We start from the raw sequence: 15,396 nt of genomic DNA, 5'->3' as shown, positions 1-15,396 counted from the left end.
ACACTCTCTGGCTCCATCCATGTTGTTGCAAAAGACAAGATTTAATTCTAAGAGATAACTACTTTTTAATTAAGCATGAACAACACATACTCATGTAATGTTTCCATAAAAATAAGATTTCAGAATTAGAAACTATGATGTCCAAGAAGATGTTAGAAGGGAAGAGCCTCATTTTTCAGGAGAAAGGCAAGCCTGGGACGATTTTCCCTGTGCAAATTCTGCCGCCTCGAGTCTTAGACTTCTTTAAAGCAAGAGTAAGGAGGGAAAATGCAATGCCATGGCCATGAACTTCTAGTAAAGATACACTACACCTTTAAAAATAACTTTTTTCCAAACATTGTTCTAAATCAAGACAGCCTTAGGCAAGTCTCATTTGACTCTGGATAACTTGTCACTTTGAAGGAAGAAAGGAAGCAGAGATGCCAAGATAAGAAAGCAAGGCCAAATGTACACCAGACAAAGTTCGGACGAACAAGGAACGGAGTCCAGGAAAAAATCTTGCTCCATCACTTTAATGTATCAATAATGAAATCAATTTACGTCCTCTGGTGGACATGAAAGGAAAACAACAACTTTCTATAATTAAAAAGGAAGAAAGGATTATTAGGAAAAAAAAGGTAAAACTTTATATTGTGTGACAAAGCATCCCCACCTTCTGGAACTCCTGGAAAATACAATGAGAGATCACTGTGCCCAACTGTTCCTCTGTGTCAACTGATGCTTGAACTTTATGAATTCAACAGGCTCACTGAAGAGCACACAGAGGAAATACTGTTTCTAGACAGGGGTATTCACTGGCCTTTGCTAAAACTTACGGCTGCATGTTGTATTTCCAAACGGTTACTACAGACAGTATTTAAGGATGTAGAAGGTATGAATTTTCAAAGTAAATAAAAAATAGAAGCTGAAAATCGTAGCCTACGAAGTATACTTGAACTTCTTTCTATTTTCTCTGTTCTTGAATATAGCACACAAAAAGTTCAGGTGTAACGATTTTTAGGAGTCTGTGACATTACTGCAGGGTTCGTGTGGTGTTTTAGGTCAAGGTGCATCCAAGAAGAAATCACCCAAATCATGCCGATTCATAAAGAAAGCATTTGTGAGTGGAAAAGAAAAAGGAAAGTACAAAAGGCTCAACTCAAAATACTAAATCCACAAAGTTTTGTTCATTATACGTATCACATATATAGGATATATATAAATGATACTAGTTTGTCATGAATCTACGATACATTACATTTTCCTTTTATTAAATCTGTCCAAAATAAAGCAATAAAGTACTGCTAATATACCAGCATTCTGGGAGATGGAGATAATCTCATTATGCAGAACTTAACATGTTCACATCACTGGTTCAAGAAGAGGACAGTCTGTGCATCTGATAGCCCGTTCCGAACAGACAGGCCTTCTGTTGAGTCCTTCCCCTCCACTGGTCTACGACATCAGTCCCCAAAGCTGACTGGACATCACAGTCCTCTCAAGGGACTCCAACAGTCTGCTGACCCCCACCTCCAGGGTTTCTAGTAAGTTGAGGCTGGGGCCCAGTAATGTGCATTGCGAACAAGTTCCCAGGTGTCCATGATGTGGCAGGTTTGGGGACCACACCTTGAAAACCAATGGAACTAAGAAACATATTAATGAAAGTGATTCAGTCACTCGACTTCTGCCTTTTCACAATCTTATTTTCATGCCGTCTAAAAAGAACCTTCAACTTTCAGCTCTGTCAGTATCGTATTATTTTGTAAAGAGAGAGGGCAGGGCATCTCGCCACACGGTCCTCTCCCTAAACAGCTTCCCAAACCACAGAGGCCACGAGGGCTGATCTGGGAGGCCCGGGTCCCCGGCTCGGGACTGGATCTGCCTGACACAGCCAGCACGTGGGATGCCCAGCGCGACAAGTGGGACAGTTCCAGGCTAGACTGGACGGCTGGTCGAGGAACTGCGGAAGAAACTTATCAGTAAATGCAGAAGTGTGGAGGCTGTATTTCAGAACTCCAATTTACTCATCCTTTCCTGCCACAAAATATTTAAGAGTCATCTGTCGATAAATTAAAGCAAAGGAAATTAGCCTCCGGGTCTGAAAACAGCTTCACTACTCGCCTAGCTCCCCCTACTGACAGATGAGGCAGCACTAAGAAAGCACACACATGAAAGGTATTTAAAAAAATCTTACAGAATAGATTTCATATATTCCTTTCCGTCCCTCGTCACATTCACGGCGAACCCAATGTCTATTGAGGTAGGCACAAATTCCATTCAGCACTTTGCTGGAAAATCGATAATCCTCCCATTGTTGAGTGTAGAACTTCAGTACACTCTCATCCATCAAATCTTCTCCATCCTAAAAACAAGTGAACCCAAGCTTTAAGGACTAATTTGTCACATGATAAAAGTTCACTAAAACAAACCTACGGCTTTAAAAATACATCCATGTGTTCGGTTTTAGATGAGCTTTTTATTTTGTATACAAAAACATGCTCATTAACACCAATTCTCATAAGAATATAGCTTGTGAGGAACAGACTATAGAGAGAATTTTAATGAAAATTCTTTCAAAATGGAAACTTTCCACGGTGGAATATTATGTATCATATACACTCATACGAAGTACCTTCAACTTTTAGAATGAAGGGAATAAAGAATTTACCTCAAAATCAGCCCCGTTTTTGATATTTTTCAGTTAAAGTTAATTAAAATGTCCTATTAGCAATTTAGACCACAGGGCCAATACTACTCGATTTTTTAATGTATCTGCTTCCTTCATTAAATTTACTTAAAAACTATAAATTAATAGTTTTTACACTAATCTGTTGCATTTCTGTAAAAGTAAGCGTAACGGTACAATATTTCTTCTTTAACGAGATCTCAAGGGGGAAAATGTGCATTCACCAAAATTATTTTTACCCAGATTTCCACAAGGTAAACCACAAATTGTTATGTGAAGGATCAACCGGAGATTTTTTTCCTCCGGTATTAATGACATCCACAAGGTAAATCTGCCTCCTTAAAAACTGCATATTCCACTTCAGTGTCCCTGAAATACGCTGCACCAAGAAAGCAAAGAGGTGACAAACGAGGGATGCAGCCCCGCCATGAACCGAGGGCCTGGGAAGGCCACCCGCTTGCCCTGCCTCAGTGTCGTCAACCTCAGAACTGAGGCCCCACAAACACGTGGCACACAAGTGAGCCCATAAGCCACAGGAAAATCTGACCAGATCTTGATACAACCAGATTTTTGCTCACTTAAATTTCAGTAAGAAATGAACTATCAAACGTAAAGGTTTGCCACTCTGGCTTATAGCACAGGACCTTTTCCAACATGCAAAGATATCACTGATAGAGCACAGCTCCCAATACTTTCATACAACACAATATACTCCTGTTCCTCACTTTAATGCTGAAGAATAATCAATTCCAGTGTTCACTTTACAAAGTGTTCTGAATAAACAGAAGGACACAGCGGTTTCAGCAAAACTCTACGAAACACACGGTTTAGGAAACATGAAAATCATGCTATCTTAGTCACAATTTGTGGTCAGTCAACTATGGTCTGTTAGAATGATATTAAGTTTCCAATTGCCTTGTGAAATAGATTAAGAAAAACAATTTTGAAGCAGGCTGAAAATTCTGCATAATGTCTGTGTAAACAAAAAATCTTTAAAGCATATACACAGAGCACAGACTTCCCAGGGTCGAGAGTATAGATGTCTTCACTCACTCTATGTGACATGAGTAGCACCAGATGAAGGAGCACTTGCCCATCCTGTGGCTGGATGGAAGGCAGGCATCACACTGCCTTTCCTACAGAGGATGGAGACTGAGGAAGGAAGAGGCAGAAGATGAAGGGGAAAAACTATCATCGTCCGAGCAACGGCTCGGAGCAGGAGGAACCATACTCGAAGGCCATGGATGTTCGCAGAGAAACCCATCCTAGCCAAGGGCACGATTTCATCGTAGCTCTGAAATACACTACATGACCATGTGCAAAAGGAGGTCACAGTGGAAAAACGTGATTACCAAAGGTTAGATAACCTTACGATCATTTGTACATTTTTAGACAAAACAACACACTGGGGTCAAAATACAACACAGGTGATCTGAATTCATAATTAGATGCTCGAAGTGAAAAGGTCCGTTAATTTCTAACAACCAAATACAAAATGGTTAGTGATTTAAGGAAAAGTACTAATGGGATATAAAGCTATCAAAGCCTTCTAATTTAACAAATTAAAAAACAGAATATAGCTTAGGAAAGCTTCATCTTCGTAATAGGTAAAAGACTAAGCAAGAGCAAAATAGCTTCATGCAAACATCAATGCCAAAAACAATGAACAAATAACAGTGAGAGATTTAGCATTCAATCAAGTTAGAATCATCTTTTACATTCTATTGTAAATTGTATTCTATCGTATTCTATTTTCTTTTACATTCTATTATAAAAAGTATAAGTATACACGTACAACGTCTTACCTTAAGAAGATTTGTCAAGTAATTCTTCAAAAATTCTTTAAGTCGTTTGTATAATTCCAAGCCAACAAACTGGGCTCCCCCAGGCGTCTGACCCTTTTTCGATTTGGAGGGAGGGACGCCAGCCCCTCGGGCCTGGTTTGACTGGTGAACACTCGTGCAGTAGTTATAAACGTGACTTGGGAGAAAAGTTAAGGAAATCAACATGCATCATCAATGCCAACAGTGATTAATACCGAAATATTTTTAAAGAAAATATGTTCATACCAATATGCTTACAATACATCAACAGAAGTCTGGTAACACAACAGTGAAGGGGGCGCCTGGGTGGCTCAGTCGGTTAAGCGTCCGACTTCGGCTCAGGTCATGATCTCATGGTTTCTGAGTTCAAGCCCCGCGTTGGGCTCTGGGCTGACAGCTCAGAGCCTGGAGTCTATTTCAATTCTGTGTCTCCCTCTCACTCTGCCCCTCCCCTGCCCATGCTGTGTCTCTCAAAAATAAATAGTAAAAAAAAAAAAAAAAAAAAAAAAAAAACTACAGTGAAAATAAGACCCCATCCACCACAGCAATGAAGCTAGACATCAGCCAGCCCCACTTACAAGCCTGTCAGCAGGCCCAGGGACCAGCCTGCTGCGAATGAAGGAATGTTCTGAGGAAGGTCACCAAGGAAACAGGACCTTCTAAGATCACGTAATGTGACTGACCTTGTGGGAAACTGTCCTTCAGAAGGCATGAAAAGAACTGGCAATCAGTACAAAGGTTCCTCCATACAAGAGAAAAAAAAGTAATTATCTCCTTCAAGAAAAACAAAAAGCTATAACCAGAGTCTATTTTGATGCCTAGCTGTATTTCTAGAAGCATGTATTATAAATATCAAAATAACTAAAGCTTTATTTTAAAATTATTCATAAACGAATGTAAACAAAGCTACACTTTGTGGACGAAGGACAAAAGCAGAAGAAATGGCAGTGCAAGAAACCTCTTATCACAGGAAGTCACAAATGTCTAAAATTGATCAATCACAGATGTGCAGCACGCGTGCGCAGTACTGACAGGGAGGGAGCTGCGTAAGTCACAGGATAGACAGCGGAAGTCTGAAACAGCTGGAGGGAGCTGCTGAGGACTGGGAGGCGGGGAAGGCAGAGAACCACGCTACTTTGTTATACAACCTTTCATACGATTTCAGTTCATCCGCAGGTATTACCACTTGGATAAAACTAACAGACAACATGGACTCAGAAAGAAAAATCATTAAGACAATAAATTCTGGCCTGTTTCAGGTTAGTGCGTAAAGACAGAGGTGATTTCAAAACACATTCCATACTCCAAAATACACGACACAGAAGGGTTAAGACTTAAAATATACAAACCTAAACCATAAAACAAAGAAAATACCCACGAACTGTTTCCTGATCTCAGATTGGAGAAGGCTTTTCTAAGCAAAGTCATCTAAGCACTTAATCTGAGATTCTGAAAATATCTTAGTAAAAGAGATCTTTAACGAGTTAATTATCTTTAATCAATTAAGAGAATTAAAAACGTGAAAAAGTTAACCTCCACAGAAACATGGGGAGAGCATACCAACAGAAAATCCCAAAGCTGAAAGAAATACGTATTAGTGGTTAAAAAGCTGAAAAAAAATCTTTAGCTTCAGTAATCAAAGAACTCTGCCTTAAAACAACCAATCACTTCATTAAACGTTTCAAATGTACAGGGAATCACAGTTTATAACATACAATGAACTCTTATAAACTGATGATGCAGTTTGGACAAATCTCCTACTCCCATGGTCTCATTCCAGCTACACCTCCCTCAACTTTTTAGGAAATTCAATAGTACAGATTCTGCAAGAGACCTGCTTTGTACTGCTCCCCAGTGTCTCCCTTCCTTCTGCTTTCCCTAGGGGCAAATACCCCATGATGTGGTGCACAGCACTTCCTACGAATGTTTTTATATCTTACTGTAACACTGTACCTGAAATTACCATTCCGTATGTTTTCAAGTTTTAGATACAGCTTAGCCCTTACAGTAAGTCCTCCGTTTTCTTGTTGATGGACCCTACGAACGATCACTTTGGTTGAGGTTCAGGTTTTGGTAGTTCCCAACAAAGCTGCAAAGAATAGTACTATTAAGTTCTCTTGCATACATACAGGTTTGAGCTTCTCACACTACAGAACTGGCAGGTGATGGGAGAAAGGGGTCCATCATAAACTTCACCACCTGTTGTCAGATGTGCTGTCGCCGGACAGCCACCAGTGCTGTTTAACAGCCGACAGCCTCTTCCACACATTTGTACTGCGGGTCGCCACGGTGTTAATACGCATTTCTCTGACTACAGCGAGGCGAAGATTCTCCTGAGTTTGTAATTTTCACGTTCTCTTCTGTATATTACGTCATATCCTTCACAATCTTTTAAAAAAAAGAGTTTGCTCAGACACTGATGATGACAGTGTAATACATAATCACTTCGGAAAAATCTTTTGTTTTTTTAAATGTTTATTTTGAGAGAGAGTGCGCACGCGCCTGAGTTGGAGGAAGGACAGGGAGGGAGAGAAGAGAGAGAATCCCAGGTAGGTTCTGCGCTCTCAGCACAGAGCCCAGTTGCAGGGCTCGATCTCACAAGTGAGGCGAAATCAACACTTAGATGCTCAACTGACCGAGCCACCCAGGTGCCCCTGGCAGTTTCTTGTAGAAATCATGGTGTATGTACCGAGTAGACTACTATTCAGCAGTTTAATGAACTACTGTACTGATACACCATGAATCAGTCTTAAAAACATGTTGAAGGAAAAAAGCCAGATATGTATGGTTTTACTTATATGAAGTTCTAAAACAGGGAAAATTATTTCTATGGTGATAGAAATCAAGAGTGACTTCCTTTTCCTTGAAGGGCAAAGACTGACCAACAGGTGCTCCAGGGAACTTTCTGTATTCTTGATTAGGGTATGGTTTACCTGAGCGTATATGCCTGTCAAAAAGAATTCAAACTATCCACTTAAGATCTGTGCACTTTGCAGTATGTGAATTTTGCCTGGAAAACATTTTTTAAAATGTAAGCCCACAGTAAGTATTACGGACTGATTAATACCGAGCTGTCTTTTTGACCTGGCAGTTTTTCATTGTGAAAATCCCTACTGTATCATCATATGTTGCAATTCTTACATTCTTGGAGTTTGCAGCCTAACTTCTTTTAATGGAAAGCATTATGTAAAGAGAAATTCTTAATTTGTCATCATCAAATTTATACAAATTTTCTTTTATGGCTTATGCTTTAATTTTTATTTAGGAAATCTTCTCTCCCAAGGCACGAATTCTAGTGCATTATTTTCTTCACCTGATTTCACATTGAGATTTCTCATCTTCCTGAAGTAAAACTGTGTATGAGGAAGAAATGTAATTTTATATTTGTCTGCATGGATACACAATGGTTCACAAACCATGTATTTTACATGGTCTATTCTTTCCCCACCGTAGGTATTGCTGCTTTTAGAATACTGCCCATTTCAAGTGAATTTTTCAAGTACACTGTCCAGTTGTCAATTGGTTCTTTTAAAAAACCTGTTGTTTCTGTGAGGTCTTGTATTTATTTTAAATATTTTTATGATTAATTCTGCAGAGAACCAGTTTGGGACTTATTTTTGTTTATCTTTATTTCATTCTGTTTATTCATTCTGTTCTTTTTCATGTACCTCTTTTATAATTGTTCTCCTCCTAGAAATTCTCGTTTTGGTCTATTGGCTTTGTAACCTTTCCTCTTTGTTTTAATGTAAGCATTTAAAACTACAGATTTTCTTCTCCACACCACTCAGGCTGCATCACCTAAGTCTGATCCGTATGGGTTTCCCTTACATTCAGCTGCATATTCTTTTTTCCATTATTAATAGTTCTCTTAAGAGTTAATTTAGGGCACCTGGGTAGCTCAGTCGGTTAAGTGTCTGATTTTGGCTCACACCACAATCTTGCGGTTTGTGGGTTCGAGCCCCTCATCGGGCTCTGTGCTGACAGCTCAGAGCCTGGAGTCTGCTTTGGAATCTGTCTCCCTCCTCAGCTCATGCTCGCTCTCTCTCAAAAGAAATAAACATTAAAAAAAAAAAGTTAAATTTTATTTCCAAAGGGTACTTTTAAAAAATCTTTTTTAAAAACCTCTTAATTTCACTTTAGAATTAATCAGAGAATATTATCTTTTTGATAGTTTCTTTTTTTTTAATTTTTTTTTTTTTTAAACATTTATTTTTGAGACAGAGAGAGACAGAGAGAGCATGAATGGGGGAAGGTCAGAGAGAGAGGGAGACACAGAATCTGAAACAGGCTCCAGGCTCTGAGCCGTCCGCACAGAGCCCGATGCGGGGCTCGAACTCACATACCGCGAGATCGTGACCTGAGCCGAAGTCGGACACTTAACCGACTGAGCCACCCAGGCGCCCCTTGATAGTTTCTTTAAAATGTGATGAGACCTACAGCTGAATATGTGATTTTCTTTACATTTGCCTGAAAAGAACGTCCATTCTCTAATGGATATAAGATCCCATTAGAGTAAGCTGGTCAATTCTGGGTATTAATTACTGAGAATTTTTAATGGAAATCTTCCTAATTATAGATTTGTCAGTTTCTCTTATACCTCTCTAAAATATCGGTCCTATATTTTGAGGCCCTGTTAACAAGTATATAAACTTTTGAATTATATTCCTGGTCCCTTGGTCTTATTATTAGTAGGAAGTAACCATGTTTCCTCCTCACAATAGTGCCTGAGGAAATCCTGGACCGGATGTTAGGATGGTTATTCCCCTCTCTGGTTAGAATTTACCCCAAGTACACCGGTTCCATCTCTTTACTTTTCTACTTTTACGTCTACTGCAAACCACAGCAAAACGCGCTCTTAAAAAAATGGGAGTTTGATGGTCTCCAATGGATAAATTTGGTTTTATTATAAAACCCAAATATAAATACATTGTTATATACTGTTTTATACATTGCTATTTGGATTATTTTTTACCATCTTATTTTGATTATTTTTTTAAAAAATTTTATTTTCTATTTTCTTTGCTTTTGTTTTCTCCTTTTTCTTTTACCAGGTTGATGGCTTCCTTATTCCACTGTAGTTCTTACATCGCTCTGGAGTTACATATTTTATTTGGTTACCCTTAAAATCTGATATGCATACTTTGCCTTTCACTAATTCTAGAAAATTCTTGGGTTGTCAACTCTTCAAATATTTGTTCCCCTATTTTCTACTACATGTATGTTGGACATTTTCATGTTCTTTGTTCAAACTTCCTAATTTTTCTTGATTTATCATCTGGTTAAGTGATTCTTTCAACCGTGTCAAATTTGCTGTTTACTTCTAAACATCTTAGTTTACATCTGTAGAGTTTCCCAGTTTCTTCTTAAAGTCTGTCTTATTTCTATTTTGTTCCGCAGTATTTTTGTTTCTTTGATGTAACCATTTTTCACACTTAGGGGCATACTCTAAAGATCCTTTTCTTTGACATTCTTGAGGCTCTCATTCTGCTGTTCGTTCTATGTGCTGACTTGTTCTGGTGGGATCTCTCCTCTGCTTGGTAACTTTTTTTCAGCTCATTTTTAGTGGGGTCTTTGTATTAATTTCCCAGCTTGGGAAAATCCTCCCCCCAAAGGTGGTAATACAAACTCCAACCCCAAACACGCCGAAGGTAACAAATTCTCAGGACATACGTTCCCCACCCTCCTCACACCCAGAACTTATCTCAAACTACTTTCTAGTTGCCTCCGTGGGAGAGAAAGTCCGTCATTTTTCCAGTTCACCTTGTCACTAAAGAGCTCCATGGAAACGGCAGCTCTCTCCCTCCTCGCCCAGGCACAAGGCTTTGTCTCCTTTTCTGTGTGGCCTCTGTCCTCCAGCGCACCCCTCCCCATATCATAGCCTCCTGCTTCCACACAGAGGCTCATACTTTTTACCAAGCACACAGTTCTAGGTGTTTGGTTCCGGGGAACTTCTTAGGTTACCTCGTTTGGACTGAGTTCTGTCTCGTGGCAGTATATTCATCTCCCAGTTATTAAATTAACAAAGGTCTTTAAAGAAACAATGAAGCCCAATGATAGCCAAAGTGCAGGAAAATGGGAGCTTCTATCCATTGGGGGTCAGAGAGTACACAGGATTTTTTCTGGAATAAAATTTAGAAATATTCAAAAGCCTTAAAGCACATTCCTTTTGATACAACAACTATATGCATTTATCATGGGGAAATTATCACAAAATTATAAAAATACTTAAGCTAGCAAACTATCACAGCATTGCTCACAGTGGCAAAAACCTTGTAACAATCTATACGGCAAACATAGGGAATTAGGTAAATACCCTGTTAGATTCATCTGAGGATACGGTACGCAGCTTTTAACAATGTCGAAGAACATAGAGTGGCTATAAAACCTGTGATGTATTGACCAAATTTCATCTAAGACACCAATCGTAATACGTATCGTTACTTTAAGTACCACTAAGAAAATGCTACCAGTTAAAATACAACATCCTTCGATGGAATTTTTAGGTTTACTTAAAGATTAGCCGTTTACACTCAAACAGATTTATCCTAACACTCTTTGTAAGTAAAGAAAAGTTAAATGGTTAAGACACTCCTGGGAGGTTTTACGCAGTCTCACTCTGCTGCATCTTTAAGCCCCTTGTCAAGGAGGGCTGTGTTTTCCACCTGTCACCGTGCTCCGTGAGCACCAAGGGCGTGAGTACTGCCCGTGAGCTTCTGGTCACAGAGGAACTAAGCATTTCCTGCTCATCTGCTCCCACCCACTTTGTAAGTTTAGGTCCTGAGCTTGCTTGTATTAAAAGGTTTTTTCAGGGCAAATTCTTCAAAAGGTCCTTAATGCTGACAGAACAGGGGATAGTCAAGTTTGCACAGGTGCAGGTAATGACCACTGTGTCGTGACTGACACCCGACCAACGACGGTCCTGTGCCACCCACGGGATGAAGCACTTAAAAAACAAACAAACAAACAAACAAACAAACAGCAACAACAACAACAAAACCCAAAACCTTAGAATCACTAACTGGTATATTCATAGAGCCATATGAAACTATGTTAAAAAGACACAAGTAAAAAAGGAACCTAAAAGAATAGCATCTAATAGGCTATTCTATGCATACTAAGCTTCATGCTATTGGGCATGAAGATAAAAGTTGATGTATCTGCTTGGCCTTTATTATTTTTTTTATTTATTTAAGTAATCTCTCCACCCAACGTGGGGTTGAACTCACGATCCCAAGATCAAGAGTTCTATGCTCTTGCGACTGGGCCCGCCAGGTGCCCCTCTGGACTTCAACAGCTGTTACTTCTGAAGGTGGGGGAGGGGGTTAATAAAAACCTTTTTAGGCACACAATTCTTTCTTCTTCACCAAGTACTCTTTCCAGAGGAAAGGCCGGAGCACAGGACACACTCTCCCCCCGCTACCAATCATTCCTCCCAGCCTCACCTCCTCAGAGAGGACTGGACACAATGCAAGGAACCCGGTCTCACAGAACAAACCAAAAGGCACAATTTTAACAAAAGGAAACCTCTTAAAATCGGTCTTCAAGTTTCTATCCAGACTTGAACTTCACATTCGTTCCCAAATTAGGATTACCCTTCCCATTACCCAGAGTCTGGCGTGGAAAGCATTAGTCAGTAGTGGCTAGAGACAGGAGTGGTTAGATTTCCTGCTTGCTAAAATTTGAGTTTTCTTCTAAGAACTTACACCTTAGGTAAGTAATGCAGAAAAACTTACAATAAAAAGCAAGAGTGCTACGGTTCACCCTTCCACACCTTCAGTAGCAACCACTCTTTTTTTTTTTTTAATTTTTTTTTTTTTTACATTTATTCATTTTCGAGAGACAGAGAGAGACAGAGCACAAGCAGGGGAGGGGCAGAGAGAGAGAGAGAGAGAGACAGAGACAGAGACAGAGACAGAGACAGAGACAGAGAGACAGACAGGAGACAGACAGAATCCAAAGCAGGCTCCAGGCTCCAAGCTGTCAGCACAGAGCCCAACACGGGGCTCGAACTCAAGAGCTGTGAGATCATGACCTGAGCCAAAGTTGGATGCCCAACCGACTGAGCCACCCAGGCACCCCAATAGCAACCACTCTTTTATTTCTTTATTTTTTAAAGCAGGCTCCAGAGCCCAATGCAGGGCTTGAACTCATGACACTGAAATTAAGAGACAAACACTTAGCCAACTGAGCCACCCAGGCATCCCTTTCTTTAATTTTTTTTTTTTTTTAAAGTAGCAACCACTCTTAATTTTTTTTTCAATTTAAGAGGTGATTTGTCCAGGCGGATATGCACATATCTTCAAATCACATGTTTATACTGTTCTTTGACCAATCGACCTTTGCATAAGTTACTGAATTCCTGCTGACAGAAAATACGGTTCACCGCAAACCCCTACCTCCAATCTGACTTCATCCCAACACTCCCGTCACTGTGGAGGCTGTTTTAGTCGACATGGAAACTTTAAGTTATACTTAAACCATGGTTCTGTGATTGGTACCAGTGTATCGAACCACAATCTCTGGCAAAAAGTAACTAAACTAGAATAAATATAAAACCAACTGTCTGAAGCCACCAGAGAACAACAAAAAGAAGTTTATACTGAAGGGTAGCCTAGTCTCGGAAGGAGGGAATGGCACAATCCAATTTTGCTCATATAAAAAGAAACAAGAAAATGAGACCCACCCTCAAGAGAAGAGATAATCGAGAGACTAATCTGGAGAGAACCCAATGTTGGAATTAGGAGACAATGTACCTATATCTATACTCAAGGATATGAACGAAAACATGGTCATAATAAGTGAAAACTAACTGCAGTAAAAAATAGTAACTATGAAGAAAAATTCTAGAACTGAATATTATCTAGAATAACTTATTTATTGGACGGGCTTGACAACAGAATGAGGAGATAAGACTTATACAGAGAGACCATCAAAAATGATCGATTCTGAAGAAGAGAGAAAGAAAAAGAAAATAAACTGCTGAAAACCAAAAGGGAGAAGAAATTCTTGAAAGCCAACTGGGAAAAGTTACTTGTAACATACCAAACAAGAATTAAAATTACCACTAAGTTTTCATTAACAAATACAAAGGCCAGAAGACAGAGTAGTAACATCTTTAAATGTTGAAGAGGGGGAAAGCCCATCAATCAAAAATTCTTCTTCCAGTGAAAATATTCTCCAAAAAGAAAACTAAGGGACTTCACATAGTACAGACTTGCATTTCAGGCGGAAGGGAATTGATACTAGATGGAACCTTAGATCTTCAGAAAGAAATGAAAACCATTAGAAACAGTAAATATAAGTATCAAGATTATTATAAAGTAAATATAAAGTATAAAAGATTACTTTTCTTAATTCTTTAAAATACAGAGGATGGTTTAAACCAAAAACTTATAATACTGTCTGTGGGTTTAAAGCATATGTAGATGTATCATACAACAGGCTAGTGGGATAGTAAATGGAACCGTACAGTTGAAGGTTTCTACATTCTCCGTGAGGTCACATGCTATGAACTCTAAGTACAGTTCACTCTTGAACAATGTGGGGGTTAAGGGTGCTGACCCTCCACGCGGTACAAAATCCACAAATAACTTTTGACTCCCCCCAAACTGGACTATTATTAGTCTACTGTTCACCAGAAGCCTTACCGACAACATAAACAGTTAATTAGCACACATTCTGTATGTTACATGTATTATATGCTGTATTCTTACAATTCGTTAAGGTAGAGAAAAGAAAATCATAAAGAGAAAATACATTTAAATACTGTACTTATTGAAAAAAATCTGACAGTAAGTTGACCCACACAGTGCAAACTCCAGGGTCAACTCTAGGCAAAAAGGAAAAAGAAAAAAAGAACACTGTAATCCTTAGAATAAGAACACACACAACCTCAGATGAACACCTAAAAGGCCAACAGATACATTAAAATGCAATTCTAAACAATTCCAAATAATGCAGAAGAAGAGAGGAGAGTAGGAACAAAGAAATGTTTTAAAGAACAGAAAAAAAAAGGTAGATCTAAAAATCAACCTATTAATACTTCCAATAAATGTTAACAGATAGACTAAAACCTACAATCCAAAGACAAGGAAGACCGGAAGGGACAAATACGGGGAGGACTCTCTATGCTATTACAGACGACACAACAGAAGGGCAAAGACGCAGACAGGTTGAAAGTGAACACATGGGGAAAGATGATCACGCAAACTAAGCCGAAGAAGGCTAAAGAGACTGTAACAGTACTGGACAAAACAGACTTGAAGGAAATAATACCGGAGATCAGAGAGACATTTCGTACTAATCGGAGGGTCAATTTATTAAAAAGACCATCATGAATGTATATTCTTCTAACAGAGCTTCAAAATACACCAAACCAAATGTGAGGTAATCCTCCCGCCAAGGCAGATTTCCAGCTCCTAATGGGACATTACTGAGCAGGGGCTTGGGGAGAGAAGTGCACCCTCACCTCCCACAAGCCGACGCAATCCTGCTCCAGCACAACACCGTCTACACCTAATGAATCCATATCCTTTTCTTTTTTTTTTTTTTTTTTAAGTTTTTATTTTGAGAGAGAGAGAGAGAGAGAGCGAGCGCGAGCAAACAAGAGAGGGGCAGAGAGGGAGGGAGACAAGAGGATCTGAATTGGGCTCTGGGCTGACAGCAGAGAAGGATGCGGGGGTCAAACTCAACCGTGAGATCATGACCTGAGCCGAAACCGAGTCGGATGCTTAACTGACTGAGCCACCCAGGCGCCCCTCCATATCCTTTTCAACAGTCCACCGTATGCTCATCAAATAGGCTATTTTCTGGGCCACTAAAATGGCCCTTTCTACATTTTTAAAGACTGAAATCATACAGAGTGTTCTCTGACCAAAATGGAATTATATTAGAAATCAGGAACAATGA

The 15,396-nt window shown here is 39.4% G+C and overlaps 1 protein-coding gene across 4 annotated transcripts in view; it reads right to left on the bottom strand.

Moving 5' to 3' along the window:
* CUL1 (cullin 1) overlaps positions 1 to 15,396 on the bottom strand; it is a 104,958-nt gene that overhangs the window by 38,009 nt on the left and 51,553 nt on the right. For all 4 annotated transcript variants that reach the window (XM_078438163.2, XM_078438167.2, XM_078438160.2 and 1 more), the window contains exons 3-4: positions 4,471 to 4,645; positions 2,174 to 2,341 (exon numbers count right to left, since the gene is read on the bottom strand). In XM_078438163.2, the coding sequence (XP_078294289.1) occupies positions 2,174 to 2,341; positions 4,471 to 4,645 (343 nt within the window). The remainder of the gene's footprint in view (positions 1 to 2,173; positions 2,342 to 4,470; positions 4,646 to 15,396) is intronic.

This window comes from Panthera onca, chromosome A2 (assembly GCF_046562875.1).
Source record: "Panthera onca isolate mPanOnc1 chromosome A2, mPanOnc1 haplotype 2, whole genome shotgun sequence".
Classification (NCBI taxonomy): Eukaryota; Metazoa; Chordata; class Mammalia; order Carnivora; family Felidae; genus Panthera; species Panthera onca.
The sequence above is the reverse complement of the archived record's forward strand: the minus strand, read 5'-3'. Positions and strand labels throughout refer to the sequence as shown.